The sequence below is a fragment of the Zonotrichia leucophrys genome, chromosome 4 (genome assembly GCF_028769735.1).
Source record: "Zonotrichia leucophrys gambelii isolate GWCS_2022_RI chromosome 4, RI_Zleu_2.0, whole genome shotgun sequence".
NCBI classification, from domain to species: domain Eukaryota; kingdom Metazoa; phylum Chordata; class Aves; order Passeriformes; family Passerellidae; genus Zonotrichia; species Zonotrichia leucophrys.
Genome location: NC_088173.1, coordinates 30,034,681 through 30,051,566, shown reverse-complemented (window position 1 = coordinate 30,051,566; position 16,886 = coordinate 30,034,681). Strand labels below are relative to the sequence as shown.

The window sequence follows — 16,886 nt, the reverse complement described above, 5'->3', positions numbered from 1 at the left end:
GTGATCCAGCCTGATGGAGCTGTGCCTAGGGACCCACCCACCTCTCTGACTGGTTACAGCAACCCCTTTCTGATTTGGGGCCTTAGTGTCATGCAGTTCCCCTTTCTATTCACTGTGCATATTCCTGGTTATGATCCCATCATGACAACAGGAACAGTATACCAGAAATTGCCATGATATGCAGTTTTCTTCTTGTAACCCCTGTATAGTTTGGAAACAGCTGAGCTTTTGTAAGTGTTGTAGTATGAAGAAGTTTAAGCAGATGTTGAAACATGACAATGCTAATAAAAAAAACTTGATGTGGCATAAGGAATTTTATTATGTAAACAAATAATCATGTTCTGTTTGAAAACAATTCCAGAGTATTTAAAAATATCAGTTGAAATCTGAGCGGGATTTTTCTTGAGTAAGCTGGCACAGCAGTGAAATAGCCTTACCTGGAACAGGAGGCCTGGACTAGCAGCATTTTACAGGTATCTTTAACACCTGAAGAGGCACTACGCTTACTACCACTCCTGTCTGACCGAAGAGTAGCACTATTTTCTCTCCAGCTCTTCAGGAAAGGCAAGTGGCTATTGCACTGTTTCCACATGGAATGTTACTTCTTTGCAAGTTCCCTCTCTGGAGGTTTTCCTGCATTTATCAATTCCTATGGTTCAGAGGCCTTTGGGGTTAAGGTGGGCAAGTTCCTGACAGAGGTGGTTTTCATGCCCCTGCAGTGTTGCAGTTAGAATGATGGCCTGTGCAGTAAGAATTCCTGACTGAATGGAAAAGAGAAATGGTTCCCAGGAAAGTAATGTTTATGGTGGTCTCAGGATTCTAATCTCCACTCAGCCCCCAAGTAGTCAGTGCATTTGCCACTTGCAGCAAGGCAAGCCATGATTGTGGCCCTTCAGATGGGCACTTCTTAGGAGCCCCTGATCTTGGATTCACTGTCCAGTCTGGAGAGTTCCTAACAAGAGAGGAGGCATTTTGGTTGTGAATCGGTGATCAAGCCTGCATAACACTAGAGGAGAGGACAGAGTTAGGATAAGGAGCCTAGTTGCAGGCCCATAGGGCAAGGCTGAATTTATGAAATATACCAAAATATTTGAGATATTTGAAAATACAGAGCAACAATTACCATGGCAAGGACCATGTGTGATCAGCTAACATGGTCCCAAGGGATAAAGCAACTATAATTTAGTTTTATTTAGACAAGAAGGAATTTGCTGGCTAAGCAAGCAGCTCTGCCCCACAGCAGCTTTGTTGTGGTGCATTCATGATAAGCCCAGCTTAAAGCACATCCCAATAAACTTGTTCACCAGCCAATGTGCATAAATGCCTTGCTGAGTCAGCCTAGGAGAAGAAAACTGCTGATGGAAACAAGGTGTCTATTCTGTCTTCCTCTTTGCAATCCTGCCACATCTTCTACAGCAACATAGGCAGCACTTGAAAAGAATGAAGACAATAGTGGCTATACAGGTGAACAAGAATGCCAGAACATCCAGAGAGTGGTACTGGTACCAGGTGAGATGGTGAGCAGCTGGTCTCAAGTGCTTTGCTCCTTTGTGACGCATCACAAATTCAATCCAGAAGACAGCTCTGTCCAGAGGCTTAACAGGCTGGTCATGCTGTATCTTGGATAACTTTAGAGCATTTTCCTTATAGCTGGGGAAAAAAAAAACAAGCAGAAACCAAAGAGATTTTTCACTTATTTCTGAAATAAACCATTTAACACCTGGCAGTCCTCTTGAGGAAGGTAGACAGTCCTGCTTTTACTTTCATCAGTCTTATTTAAATATATTTGAAGCTGGTCCAGTTTATTCCTCTATGTGTAAAATTGGGTTAAAAATAGTAATAGAGAAAGCCAGTATTTTACAAAATAGTTATTCAAAATTATTCCAGATACTCCTTAAAAAAAAATTGAAACATTTACAGCATTTCTGTTCCAGTATAATAGAGTGTGCTGATTTAGGCTGGGATAGAGTTGACATTTTTCATAGTAGCTGATGTGGGGTATTTTTTGGATTTGTGCTGGAAGCAGTGTTGATACAGTGGGGATGTTTTCCTTACTGCTGCGCTTATACTGAGTCAAGGCCTTTTCTGTCTCTCACACCACCCCACCAGTGAGGAGGCTGGGAGGGGCACAGCAAGGAAAGCTGATCCCAACTGACCTGAGGGGATTCCAGACCTTATGGTGTCAGGCTCATGTACCAGCTGCCATCCAGGTTGTTACAGATCGCCTCCACCATGGCTGAGTCCCTCAGATACTAGATATCTCCATCAGTGCTGGCCCATTTGAATCAGGAATTTGCAGGTTCTTACTTGAAGGAGCACCTGTCCTTCACACTGGATGGGAGTTGCTGCTAAAGATTGCAGACTTCTGCATTTTTCCAATCCCTTTGTCTGTGGTCTTATCCTTAGCAAGCGATCCCAGCTGCTGGGCTTCCTTCTCCTCTGAGTCCTGACTGATCGGTACAATAACCTAAGAATACTGCTAAGTCAGGGGTAGGAGAAAAAACTGTTATGACTACAGGCAGCTAAGATCTAATAAAACTAGAATTATGTCCTCCAGAGGATTTACACTAGTAGAGAGCTCTCAAAAGCTCCTCTGAAGTTTCCAAGATCTGTTTTTCTCAAAGCACTCATAAAATGCAGTATAAGGAAAAGCCAATTACTTATCTCTCCTTTTTGAGAAATGCTGATTCTCAGACAGGAAAGATGGCCTTCATCTGAAATCCAAACGTCAGCTATTCATTTTCCATTCCCAGAAGAGCCAGCAGAATTTTTCACATGAGCAGCCCGGGATTTTAATAACATCTACTTAAGGCAAGAGTACTGTAAGACAAGAGCAAAACTCACGTGGAATTGTAAATTACTGTCTTCAGTGCATCAACCAGATCCTGTGTCTTCATTGTGTTGAAATCCACCTGAACCGCAGCTCCTTTTGCTACCATGTGAGCAAGGTTGTCATGCTGGTCAGCAAACATGGGAATCCCAACCATTGGGATCCCATGGTAGATGGCTTCATAGAGCCCATTGGTCCCACCATGTGTAATAAAGGCCTTTGTCAAAGGATGGCCTGGAACAAAGAAGGAGAGGGGTGTGTTACAGCAGCTCTGGCAGGCTGCATTCACTGGGGTGTGAACACAGCATAGAGGGGACAATGCACTGCTAGAGAAGGGAACAGCCCTGACCTCTGGATCAGCAGCAGCGCTTGCATGCTTAGCTTTCACACAGTCAAAATTATTTTAACACAACATGTGAATCAGCACATCCCTGCAGCCTACCCCACAGTTACTTCAGCCCTTTGCTATTGTGCAGTTGTAGTTTTCACACGGTATCAGGGTCAGAACAGACCCGTGCTTCAGCCTTGCTTAGGTCAAGCATTTTGAAGAATGAGTTCTGGAGGTGAACCGCAGATGCCAAATCCAGCTCCAGAGTACAACTCTACTTTGGTCTTTACTCCTGCCTACGGGTACTTATGAGCCCTTCAGACAACTGCCACCAAGCTCTGTAAGTCAGAGCCTTTTAGGAGACAGGCTCCCAAGAGCAAAGCTCTGCAGCTTAAGCTGTGAAACTAAGTATATCCACAAGCATTACATGGTTCTGGCTAGACTTAACCATTCTAGTGGAAAGAAAAAAGGCAACAGTTTTTCCAAGCGTGCAATCCATCCCACATAGAAACAGTCCTACCAAGCAGGTCATTTTGTGGTATCCAGTCAAAAATCCTGGTGTTGGAGCCCAGAGTTTCTGGTTTTTTCCCTTTGTACCTCCAGAGAACCTTGAACAATGGAAGAATAAGATAAACACAGTGCATGTGATGTGCCTTTCTGTATTATTACATGTAATTTAGAGCTTTATCTGAAACCCATATATCTTTTCCAAAAATTTAGATAGCTTTGGCTGCAGTTGAACTCTTTGAGTGGTTATTATGTGCTAATAAAAAAAAATGCATGGAGTGATTTTTGCATTTTGGCCTGTAGATGCACCTCCATGTCTTTTGGGTCAGAGGAGGTGAAACACCCCAACTCCCCATGAAGTAACTCAGCTGTGTGTCTGAGAGAACACAGCTTCCTGGCTGTATCACATCCAGCAGGGATCCAGGTAAATAACAGGCCACTCCAGACATAAAAGGGGGTGAAAAAAACAAGGCAACTTGTTTGAGGATTGAAAAGAAATTCACCTTCTGTGGAAGCTGGCTGAGGGCTTTGGCAATCACATTACTTTTTTCATCACTTAGGCTGTGGACCATTGACCCAAGAGTGAATACGATGACTCCATGTTCCCCTGAGCTCTGAACAAATTCTTCCATTTCCTAGGAGAGGTAGAAAACATACCAGGGGTAATTACACAATGCAGATTTCACAGATTTCTGTGAATAGAGAGCATAACCTTTTCAGCTTATTCAGGAAATGATGATGCTGTGAACGCCTCCTGACAGACTGACAGGTCAGTCAAAGACTGACCTGGGCCTGTGGAAAACAGTGGGTTTCTCCCAAATGAGGAGCAGGACAAGTTAAGACAGGTGACAGTTGCTTTGTCTTTCTGAAAGCAAGTTTTGGGATTCATTTCAAGCAGCAGGAATGAATCCTGGCATTATCACGAGCAGGCCATACATACTCTGACACTCTCCTTAGCATGATCATGGTTCTGGATTTTACTGGAACAAGTACTTTGTATTACATAGCTCTGCTGAAACCTGAGAGGGTGTTTCAGCATCCTGATCACAGATTCACCGAGTTGGTGCTGTCACTTTGCTAGTCAGACAGTTCTCATTTCTTACTATGTACCACATTGCTCGAAACATCATCTACAAATCACACCAACAGGTTTTCCTGTTCCTTTTATTAGTTAGTATCATGTGAACTGGAGCACTAACATGCAAAAGAGAATGGTTTATCCATTTTCCCCAAGCTCAACCCATGCTACAGGGGAGTGGGAAGAGAGTTAGAAGGTTTCTTTTAGTAGAAAACTTGCACTGAAGATGGCCTGTATCTTCCAAGGCTCCTACAGGAAAGATAATCTACACCAGAGCTTGTCATGTTGTCATCTTCAGTATTTGGGAGTTTCAAATTCCACCTGAATACTTCAAGTCACAGAGAGCATAAGCTGGAGATACTCACTGCATTACTCCCTTTAAGCTTTCTTAAACTAAGGTACAATAGAAAAAGTGTTTATCACTCATCTATTTCTGCAAGTTTTGACCCCGTTTTACCTAAAGAATTTGTCTTGTCATAGTGCCTTCTGGCATCAGGTATTTCAATGTTATCATGGGCTGCAAGTCTGCATCTTAGAATTAAATATTACATTTAAGTACCCTGGGGTAGCATCTATTTTCTCCTAAAGCAGACACTCTATTACCCTGTGCTGACATCCTCTTTTGAGACAGCAGGCTGTAAACCAGCCCTCAGTTTGGACAAGGATGGACAGATGCTAAATAACAATGAGCTTTCCCAAGACAGGGCTTGCGTGGTTATCAGCGAGAGAAACAGTCATTGTAACAAACGAGCCAACAGAAAAATGAGGTTGGGATACCTTTGGTAATGGTTTTGCAGGCTGGCAGTGAAGTCCTCCAACAAACTCAAAGTTGGGCAAGAAAGGGCGTGGAAATTCAAAGTCCCAGTATGTTCTGATTAACCAAATCTCTGCTTTCCCCATCGTCTCACACAGGGTTGTGGGCCTTCCTGTGGACAAGGTACAAGAGGTTTACAACATGCACCGAAGCGACCTTGTTTGCTCTGGATTGTGAAACAGGAGCCTTACCTTTGTCTTTTGGCACTCCCAATCAGCATAGTTTATCAAACCATGCATAAAATGAAAACATCAACTAATCTGGATCTATTCCTTGCCCTGACCTGTGTTCAGTTTAGGAGGTGGCCAGGAGCACAAGGTACAATCCTTAAAAGGATTTTGAACCTTCGTGATTACTTTAGAGAAGTACAAGCGAGAAGCTTTTAGTATCTGATACGGAAGTGCAATTCTTGTAGTGCTGAATATTACCTGTGCTTGTAGTAAAAACAGAGCACACTTGGGAAAGAGAACAATCACAGAAAATTTAGTTCCAAATAAAACATGAGTGAATCAGAGTGATGATCACCTGTCAGGGAGGAGGAAAGTTTTTAAACAAAGTTCTGTAGCATTTTTCAAATGGTGACTCATTTAGCAGCTGCTCAGATAACAATAAAACACCGGTACAGACATCTCTAGTATTCTTGAGGACTGGGTCAGCTGCTTCTGACACATATTGGCAAAAATTGGCCAACTTCATAGATACTTTTAATATCATTTTACGCAATATCCAATATTTCTAGAAATGCATCCGAAAAAAATATCTGTTGGTAATCTGATGCTTTATAGTTTACCATTTGGAAAAATATATATTCTTAGGTAGATGTTGCAAGTTTTCTTTGCAGTATTTTCTCCACAAAGTTAAACTGGGGCATAGAAGGGTTTGAAGTATTGAGAAACAGTTTTCCAAAGCCAGCCTAATGCAAGCAGGAATCAAGCTAAATAAGCAGCAAAGTAAAAATTATCCATAGGGCATCTTCTTACAGTAGTTGATAAGTATAATAATCTACACCAGTGATTTTTTATTTATATTTAAATTAGAGAGCAGTGAATCAGTTATAAAGTTGCTGAAGTGAAAATTAAGTTCGCATTACAAGTAGAGTAATATAAAGGTGTAACTAAATCTTTATGTTGGATTAAAAAATTAAATCCAGCAAAGAGGGACTAGTTTTCAGAGCACAAAAGTGTTCTTTGCAAATGCAGGAAAAGATTGGACAGAAACAGAAGAAATGCCCTTGTGTTTGCTGTTCACTTGTTATCTGCCTAAACTTAGATACCCTGGAAAATATTCAAAGTCCATTGTACTAAAACAAACTCTTTGTTAAATGTTGAATCAAGCCTGAGTTGTACTATGTTGGAGTAAAATTTTCGGGTATGTTGTAATTTAAGGAGACTGTTTCAAACTCTGAATGGTGGATGAAAGGGAAAGGTGACAGCCTTTATTGTTGAGAATCTGAATTCACACTCAGCAACCTGCACTATGCAGAATTGCAAGATACTTCAGGATTGCCACCTCTGCTTGCCTTTGAGAAAGAGTATTTTGAGACAACAGCACGATGGTCCCTAAGCATTCAAAAGGCACAACCTATGCAAGAAAAGAAACCACTCAACAGCTGCCTTACCTAAGACATTACTGTAGTACCCATCCCATTCATCTCGCCAAAACTTCAGGAAAAATAAATCCGTGAAAATATAAAAGAGGAAGTTCTGTAGTCTTTCCACAAAGGACATGTGGTGTGTGAGCCCCATTGTGCTGGCAGGCACATAGGAAGGTGGGGACGGGAGCCCACCGCACAGCCGCTCTACCACATTCCCCTCTGAGAAGCGGAAGCTGTAGACAAAAGGGATCTCTAGCATTTCTGCTACAAGCTCCCCACCTACAGACAGGGGGTCAGCGATCAGAACATCAAACTTGGCCTGCTGCAGCTTTGCTATCAGCTGAGAGTTCATCACAAAAGTGTCACAGGTCTGCTTTGACATATTGGTAAAGACCTCCAATTGCTCTTTCATCTTCCACATGATCTCCCAGGGGAAGAGATTAAAGGCTTCATTCATCCAGAAATTGAGGAAGTCTTCCATGGAGGCATCAAGGGTCTCCTGGCTAAAGGGGACTTGCAGGACCTCAAAAGTGAAAGGGGAGGAGGTGTCCTGGTAGTTGATGAGCAGATTGCATGAAGGCACCAGCACAGTCACTTCATGACCCCGGAGAACGAGCTCTTGCAGAAGCACTTTCACATTGATCCAGTGGCTGGCATCGGTGGGCCAGACCACCACCCTCCCACAAAAAACAGTGCTGCAGCAGCATGTGTAGGCCCAGAGCAGCCAGGGAAACTTTGGCCCCAACATTTCAGCATTCCACGTACAACTCTGCTCTGACTGAACTGGAAGCAGTTCACGGCTTCACTGTGCAAATATTTTAGAGCCAGCCAATTACAAGTGGCATTTGTTTGGTGACTAGGCTGGCAAACGTGACAAGATTGGCAAACATCATAACACAAAACAACATTCATGGGAGGGCTGGGCAAGCGGTAAAACCCATTCTGGAGTGTTCTGCAGAGCCACAGCTGATCTCAAAATTACAGCAGCTCCTATCTGCTCACCACAAAGTGCATTTTGCAGCATGTGAAGACCAGAAGCCTTTTCCTTGTGTTGTGGTTTAATCTTGATAGGCAGCTAGGCACCACAGAGCCTCTGAATCTCCCACAGTAGGAAGAGAAAAGGAAGGGCAAAAGTTAGAAAACTCATGGATTGAGAATGAGACAACTTTAAAAAAAAAAAAAAAAAAGGAAAAAAGAAATAGAGCAAGAAAACCAAGTGATGCAAAAAGAACAGTTGCTCATACCAGCCAATGACCAGTGAGTCCCTGAGAAACATCAGCCCTGACAAATTTCTTCCCCATATCTTTTATTTTGCTGAGCACAAAAGCATTATGGGCTGGGGTGAGTTGGGGTCAGCTGTCCCAGCTGTGTCCCCTCCCAACTTCTTGTCTATCTCCAGCCCCCTCTCTGGTGGGGTGGGCTGAGAGGCAGAAAAGGCCTTGACACTCTGTAAGCACTGCTCAGCCCTAATTAAAACATCCCTGTGTTATCAAAACTTTTCAGCACAAATCCATCATGCAGCCCATGCAAGCTAACCAAACAGGTATTGCACTTGGAGCCTTAAATGCTAAACCTTGCAGTTCACAATAAAAAAAGACACCACAAGATCCAAACAGCTCTGAGGCTTACACAACAGACACTAAACTGTGCTTCAGCCAGCACAAGATTTTCTAGTCTTTGTCATCATAATATGATAAGAAACAAAAAGGCACTGCTAGATACTCTTAAGAGTATCATACAGCTCTCTCAGCTAAATTGTTACTCAGAATTACACCTTACTAGTGAAATATAAATAAAACCACTTTAAAGTCTCATATTGAAATACCCATTTTATCTCCCCACTAGCAATGCATATGTTTGGCCTGTTTCTTTTTAAGCATCACCTAGAGCAAAAATGGAAAAACAATTGTACAACTATGATTTTTTTAAAAATAAAAAACCACTTACAAATAAATATAACTATAATAGTTTTTCAGCCACTTTCAGAAAAGCAAAGAACCATGTCTCTGCAGATGGCTTTTTATCACTGTGAATTTTGGCTCATGTAATCTCCTGGATTTTTAAAGGTCCAGATGAGGATATTGTCTCTAATTTTGAGACAAGGTAGCAAGAAGTGTGCTATGGGAGAAAAAGTAGTGGTGTTTGTTGGGTATATAGTATTTTACTGTTCTTAGTTTATGTCATGATTTATCTATGAATATGACTAGTGAGCCCTGTTTCAAGTGCTTTAGCACTGTTTTACAGTGTACAACAGTACTTGTACAGACTTAGCTCTACTTCTGTAGCAGGTCAGGATTAACAGGCAATGTTTGTACTTGCCTGGATTGCTTGACTTGATGCAGGAATTTTGAAAGGAGAGTGAATTTGGGGCTGTCTTTCTCCTGATTTGTGCCTTAACCTCTCATCTCTGGGAATTTACTCTTGTACGCACAGCAGATGTAATTTCTGGAAAGAGACCAGCCTTACCTAAAACTTCACTGTAGTATTGATCCCAGTTTGCCCAGAGAACGTAATGAAACATGAAATCTTGCAGAGCATAGCCGAGGATGTTTTTTAGCCTTTGCCAGAAGGTCATCCTATCTGTTAGGCTGGTTAGGGTGGTTGGTACATAGGAAGGAGGTGCTGGGAGTGTTCCACAGAGCCGCTCCACCGTGTTGCCCATGGAGAACCGGAACGTATACACAAAGGGGATACCCAGCTTCTCAGCAACCAGCTCCCCACTGGGAAACAGTGGGTCTGCCAAAAGGAGGTCGAAGGCAGATGCCCTCAGTCTTTCCATCAGTGCCTCATTCTTCACAACTCCATCACAAATGATTTTGATTATGTTCTTCATCTGCAACATCATTTGAACTATCTTGTAAGTACCTTTCCAGATAGGTAGCTCTTTCTCCTCATAAAAAAAAAAATAAAACATTTTATCCATTAAGTCAGTCATCTCCTTTTTGGTGACTGGCACCTCAATCACCTCAAACTGGAAGGGTGAGGGCTTGGTGGGATTGACGATGAGGAAGCACGAAGGCAGCAGCACAGTCACCTCGTGGCCCCGGGCGACAAGCTCCTGTAGTATGTTCTCCATGTTCAGCCAGTGGCTGTTGTCAGCTGGCCAGACCAGCACCTTCCCCCCAGACCCCCAGCCCAGCATGGCCAGCAGCACCAGGAGCACGGCCACCTCCTTCCCTGCCATAGCCTGCCCTGTGTGGCAATGCCTCTGTGAGATTCCTTCACCGGGAGCAGTGGCACTCCTGAACTGGGCTGGGAGTTGACACTGCCTTGATCCCAAGGGCAGGGAGCCAAAGGTAGGCGGTGAAATCCTGTACTGGATAATGGCACATTTAATATCATGTTTACCTAGGGCACAAAAAAGGTGACTGGCACCAGCTGGCACCCTCTGGTGGTAAGCAGCTTGCTGAAGCTGGAAGATGCGATTCCTCTGGAGCAGCAGAGAAAGCCATCAGCCCTGGGGGGCTCAGTCCAGCAAGGATTGTATCCTGATGGTAATCCTGTCCCTCCTGCCCATCTAACTACAGGTTCTGTGTTACTTGTTTGGTAGAAGAGCTAACTTTTTCATTCTTCTGGCTCTTTGAAACACAGCTGGGTAGGCAGCAAAGGTGTTCACTGACTTGTGTGGGCAACCTTTTGCTTTTATAAAGCCACTAAGCATTCCTTTAGAGCATACTTAAGTTGTTGATCCGGGGCTGCAGCCCAAGAGTTGCATCTCAAATGCATGAAACTACACAGCAAGTTACACCAGTAACAGAGTAAGACCGTCCTCATGTGAACTTGCCTCTTACAGAGCACCGTGGGAGACCAGGAGGGGATAGTGCAGGCTTCCTGCCTGCCATTAAGAGTCAATTATGCACTATAAATTGATCCAGAAAATCCATCAATTTGATTTATATGGTCCCTCCTGATGTGCAGTTAAGAAATACTGTAAGTTCTCTTTTCTGTGCAACAGAATCATCATTACAGGGTTTCTGCCCAGTGCTGTTACACAATGGTTTCCTAATGTTGTCATCCAAGGCTTTTGGTATGGTTTTCATGCTGCCTAGACACCCTTTCTGGGACAAAAATGTGGGTCATGGAAGGTCACAGCTGGACTGTGAGGAGCCAAACTGAGATACCCCATGTACTTTATCCATGACACTAGCTTGGTGTACTTGTGGAGTCTTGCATCATGCAGGTATTTGCAGGCAATTGAACACTGAGAGATTTGCAAGAAGTCTTATTGAAGAGCTCAATAGGAAGGTAGTAGAAATGACATGTGATTAATAATAAACATGTTTTTCTACCTGATCTCTCAAAACAGTCCAGAAGAAAAGCCTGCAGAGAAAGGTTTGTTGTTTTCAGTTTGCTTTGTGGGTAGGAGGGTATGTGCTAAATAAAACTTGTTTTGTGCAGAGAGAATTGGTTTTATATGACCAGTGACATAACTGAGGTCTCTATTACAAAGCCACAATGCACTTAAATATTGCTACTGAGGCTGACAAGGCTGGCTTGTAATTCACCAGCTCTCCCCTCCTTGTTATGGTCCTCTGGATGAGGAAAATGGCTCTGTTCTTGGCTGCTTTCTGTGCAAGCAGTCACCCTTGCTGAGAGCCCTGTATGGTGTGGAATTCATATCAAACTCCTCACTACAATTATGACAAAAGTCAAATCCGTCACTTGGAATGGCCCTGATCCTGTCTGTATGCAATGGCATAGCAGGACAGCACCCTGACTGTTTGTGGCTCAGCTCCTTTTTAGGGACAACAGGCAAACTCTTGCTGACCTTCCTCTTGACTTTGTGACCCTGGTGGGTTCCTAGCTCTGCAGATCATAAGGACAGACTGTATAACGAAAAGTGAAGTGTCAGAAGGCTTACCTAAGACCTTGCTGTAGTAGGTATCCCAATGTCCCCAGTAGCTCTGGAAAACATAATCTTGCAGGTGGTAAGACACAAAGTTTTTTACTCTCTCCCCAAAAGACATGCGGTCAGTAAGCTCAGACAGGGCTGCAGGTGTGTAGGATGGTGGGGCAGGGATCTTGCCACAGTGCCTTTCCAGAGTGAAGGCTGGAGAGAACCGTAGTGAGTAGACAAAGGGAATGCCCAGCTTGAGCGCCAGGAGCTCCCCACAGGGGGTCACGGCATCTGACAGCAGCAGGTCAAAGCCAGAGCCCTGCAGACGAGCCATCAGCTCTTGGTTGTTCAGCACTGCGTCGCACATCATCTTGTTCATCTCCTGCCAGCCTATGGACAGTCTTCCCAGCTCCTGGTAAAACCGCCAGAAGGTCAAGATGGTTGGCCTGTGGTTGAGCCACAGGTCCACTATATCATTAATCAGGGCTTCAGGTAAATCTTTCTCGTAGGGCACGTTATAGATCTCAAACTTCTCCGTGGTCTTGGGTTTGGGTTCAATGAAGAGGCTAGCATTGGCTACCAGGATGGTAAAGCTGTGCCCACGGCGGATGAGCTCCTGTACCATTACATTCATGTTCAGCCAGTGGCTGCCTTCTGTTGGCCAAACCAGTACCTTCCCACAGAAGACAGGCCCTAGAAGAGCAATCTGAAAAAGCAGCAGCTGGAGGTATTTCTTTGAGCCGGTTGTTTTCATGGCCATGGCAGAGTCAGGGGCTAGATAGTCCGGGAATTTTTCCTTCCAGCTGGGAGTTCTGCGCCTCTGTGTTTTGTTTGATGGCTCCTTACTAGCACTCTTAGCAGAAGAGAGACTTTGCTGTTGCACAGGTAGTGCCTTTATAACCTGTGTTTTGTCTGAGCTCTGAAAAAAAAAAAGTTTGGTGATTCATTTTTCCCTTTCTGCCTTCTACCCTGTTAGCTTCCCACTGAGGGAGTTCTATTCTCCTGTTGGGAGGATGATAGCAATCCTCCCTGCTGTCAAAGAAGCCAGTCCCCTGGATGCCAACCCTGAGGCTCAAACAATTTCCTTGCATTTTTTCCATGAACTAGCAATGCCAGAGGCAGGCCAAGGAATAAGAGGCCAAAGGGCTGACTTGGAAGTGTCATCCTTTTTCACAGTGAGATGCTAAAAGTGCTGATATTTCTTATGCTGAGAGAAGTCAACAAATCCTTCCTTTGGTTGATTATAATGCCAATAATATCATGCATTTGTTCTAATAGGTCACTGGTAGCTTCCAGCTGCTCCCAAATAACAATGGACAATGAGTCCATTGCTACTGCCTGTGACACATCACCATCAACCTGGTCATGCTGTGGGCTCAGTTCAGATATCAAAACATGGGTTTGGTCCTTTTCTGGGCCCTAAAGAGCAAAACCTACATCATCTGGGATGGCTCTCACTTGGAAAGTTGTCCCTTGAATATAAACACCATGCCTGGAAGCAGTTCTTTAACCACCTGGAGCCAAAATTACAACTAAAACCCACACATACAATGACACACTCAATCCAACACAATCTGGGGAACAAATGCCATGCAGCAAAAAACTTACCTAGCAGAGTCTTCCGAGGTACATAAACATTGTGCTCTGAGTTGCAAGGTGCAATATGCTACACCTGTTTGCTGCTTTTCCTTGCTGCTCCCCTCCTCTGTGCCTGGGCTGCCTCAGCAGGATTGGTTATCAGGCAGAAGGAGCTTAAGTAAATTACCCTCTGAAGTGGACTTTTCAAAAGGAGGAAGTAATAAAATACGGGATGATGGCAACAAGGCATTCTGTACTTGTTCGTTGCTTTGTTATGCACTGGGAATTTAATAGTTGAGATGGTATTTCCCTTGCCAGGATATACTATGATGTTGTTACAGAGCCAAGTTCTTTGGAAGTCTTTGTATGCTAGAGATAAGAAATATGGTGTGTGACTGCTAAAACTATTTTTTACTCCCTTTATGGTCCCAGGTTTGTTACTATGTCACAAACAAAATTGTTTGTGACATAGTAGATATGTATATAAACTCAACAGGAACAAAGAGTGAATCTTGTGGTTTGTTCGCAGAGGTTTTCAAAAGTTGGTGTTGTCAGTGCAAATTTCCAAAAGTTGGTATGTTACCTCTGTTGGCTCTGTGGCCCTTGATTCTGGAGATCTAGGCAAGTATTTAATAATCTGAAAATATAGGAATCTAAAGATGCATTTCAATGATTTTTAAGTATTGTCCACAATATTCAACAGGGATTTTTCTAAACCTTCAGAATCCAGGACTATTATGCCAGCATGTTTCAACCATAATTTGGGCTTACAGCCAGGAATTTCACTACAGTCAGGCTAATGTCGCTTATTTTATGAAGTCCTATAAGAAACTTATAATTTTCCCAGCAGCTACTGAAAGGCCATGTTCATATGGACTAGAGCAGATCACAGAGCCATAGAATCCATCCCGAGCTGGAAAGGACTCACAAGGATCACTGAAGTCCAACTCCTGTCCATGCAGAGGACAGCCCCAAGAATCACACCATGCCTGAGAGCATTGTCCAAATGTTTCTTGAACTCCTTCAGGCTTGGTGCTGTGACCACTTCCCTGGGAAAAAACCTTAGATGGGAACTTGTTTTTTGTTTCCAACCCCTTAGTATCAAATTCCTCCACAGCAAACAAGAGCAATTGCTAGGGCAATCAAAGAGTTAAAACTGTTTTGTTTCCATGGCCAGCTCTAAAGATGATACTCAGATTACTCAGATCAGAGAAAATAACGCATTTTGAGAGGATTAAAGTACAAAATCTAGCACATGAGAGAGAAGTGGAGCAGAAGAAAGTAGATGGTGTTAAGTGTCTGTATTTCACACATCTAACATTACTAACAGAAGTGCTGCAAACAGTGATGCAACTTCCAGCCTTGTTAAAAAACAACAGGCTTTTCAAGGCTAAGGCCCTCATGCAAAAGTTAGGCAATGCAAACTAATGTTTTCCACACATGGGTCACTTCACCATTGTGCTGGCTGGCTGGGGGCTCCAGTGTGCATGGCACTTTGGTTTCTAGGAAACCCCCATGCCAGCCAGAACCTCAGAAATTCTGGGCCAGGGTGGGGAAGGGGAAAGGGAAGCTTTCGCCCTGAAGAAGCACCAAATGACTCTGTGCTTTCCCTTTCACTTAATGCAATGAAGCAGCTTCTGGTCTGAAAGCAGACTTTAAAAAGCCTTCACTAGCTTCTTTTTTTTTTTTTTTTTGGGGGGGGGGTGGGGGGAGGGTGTTGCCAGGAAGGGAGTGTACTGAATTGGGAAAATTTCAAAGTTGGCTCATCCCTACACGCAGATGTGACAGGATTGAGCAATTCTGCAAAGTCACATGTGCGTGGGCTCAGTAAAAGCACATGTGCTTTGTAATCCCCAGGGTTTAGGGAAACTCCAGCAAAATTAGTGAGGCCTCACTGTGACCATCTTTCTTGAATAAATTGTATCTTTTTACCTCTGCACTGTTACTGCAGGATGAAAAAAACAGGGTAGGTTTATAGGCGCTTGGATTTTTTGATTCATTTTGAGATTCTATAAACTCTCTTCACTGCTGCTGTAATGCTGCAGGGGCACCTTGGCAGGTAAACAACAGCAATCAGGGTGACTGGCATGGGAGCCATTTCCACTCTGAAAGCCAAAACATTAAAGAAGTGAGAGAAGGTTCAGGCCAAGCTTGGTGTCCCTGCTAGGAATCTGCATTGTTGGTGGAAGAATAGGTGCTGCACCCTGTCCTTGGCAGTGAGGAGCAGCAGCTGCAGACTTGCCCAAGCCTCCTGCAGATGTGGCACACTCCTATCTTGCCAGATGTGGCACACTCCTATCTGTCCAACCTCTCAGGGAAAGCTGCATGCTATGGTGATGGGCAAATCTACAAATCCCATGGGTATGGACATGATGAGACTCATCTAGACCAGCCCAAAAGGGAGGAGTTGCTCTCTCCATTCCACCTTTTCATGAATGTTTGCTGTTCGTGCTCCCAAGGCAAGTCTTTCCCCGTGACTTTCCCAGTCATCCTGCCAATCGTTTGTTTTAGTGGGAGAGTTGCTGCTGAGGCAGGAAGGATCTGGGGAAAGAGCAGGGAGGCTATGAGCCAGGGCAGCCTGGTCACCATTCCAGCCTGGGAAGCAGCAGTGGTAGCACCAGAGGGCACCGCTGCCATGGCTGCACCCACTGCTGGGAACAGGATCCCAACTGCAGTGACAGGAGCACACCCAGAGCCCCAGCAAGGACAGGGGCCCCAACAACGTGCCAGCATCACCCAGAGCAAGCACTTCTTCCCTTGCCTCAGCACCCTGGGGAGCAGGGAACTGGAACTGAACGCTGCCGTCGCCTCGGTCTCAGTATCCCTGGGGATATTGCAGGAGACCCCAGAGCAGGGGAAGGTTTAGGGGTGATGATTGCACTCCAAAGTACCCCAAACCCACCACCCAGGACTGCACACATGCAGCTCTGTGCAGCTGAGCATGGGCAGAGCACCCAGGCACACCCGTCTCACCTAAGACCTGCTGCTCTGCGCCGGGAGAGTGACACGAGGAAGGTGACGCCAGGAAGGTGATAACAGGAGGGTGACAGCAGCAGTTTTTAAGGGCAGAGAGGCAGGGTGCTGAGGGCAATAATGTTTACCAATGCTGTGGCTGCAGGGAAGGGAGGAGCAAAGGCAGGGAGAAACCAGCAGCCACTGACCTGCAGGCAGGGCCACAGAAGACATCTCAACCCCACCAGTACTGCTCTTCCCCAGGTCCCAGGAAACATCCTGCTGTGTGAGGGGGGGAAGGAAACCAACATGATCCCCACATGCAGTTTTGTCAAAAGCTCCTGCAATCCCATGAGCTGCTGCTGGCA

General features: G+C 44.5%; 1 protein-coding gene across 3 annotated transcripts; it reads right to left on the bottom strand.

Moving 5' to 3' along the window:
• Nucleotides 1-297: 297 nt before the first annotated feature.
• LOC135446755 (UDP-glucuronosyltransferase 2A2-like) lies at nucleotides 298-16,627 on the bottom strand. 3 transcript variants are annotated; one of them, XM_064710998.1, is made up of 8 exons: nucleotides 16,540-16,627; nucleotides 12,013-12,907; nucleotides 9,618-10,250; nucleotides 5,521-5,669; nucleotides 4,169-4,300; nucleotides 3,679-3,766; nucleotides 2,845-3,064; nucleotides 298-1,650 (listed from the first exon to the last, which is right to left on the bottom strand). In XM_064710998.1, the coding sequence occupies exons 2-8, from the start codon at nucleotides 12,746-12,748 to the stop codon at nucleotides 1,374-1,376; spliced, it is 2,235 nt and encodes a 744-aa protein (XP_064567068.1). In that variant the 5' UTR covers nucleotides 12,749-12,907; nucleotides 16,540-16,627; the 3' UTR covers nucleotides 298-1,373. The 3 variants fall into 3 exon arrangements, with proteins under 3 accessions (XP_064567068.1, XP_064567066.1, XP_064567067.1); XM_064710996.1 differs by lacking the exon at nucleotides 9,618-10,250; XM_064710997.1 differs by lacking the exons at nucleotides 9,618-10,250; nucleotides 12,013-12,907; nucleotides 16,540-16,627 and adding an exon at nucleotides 7,176-7,952.
• Nucleotides 16,628-16,886: the final 259 nt, after the last annotated feature.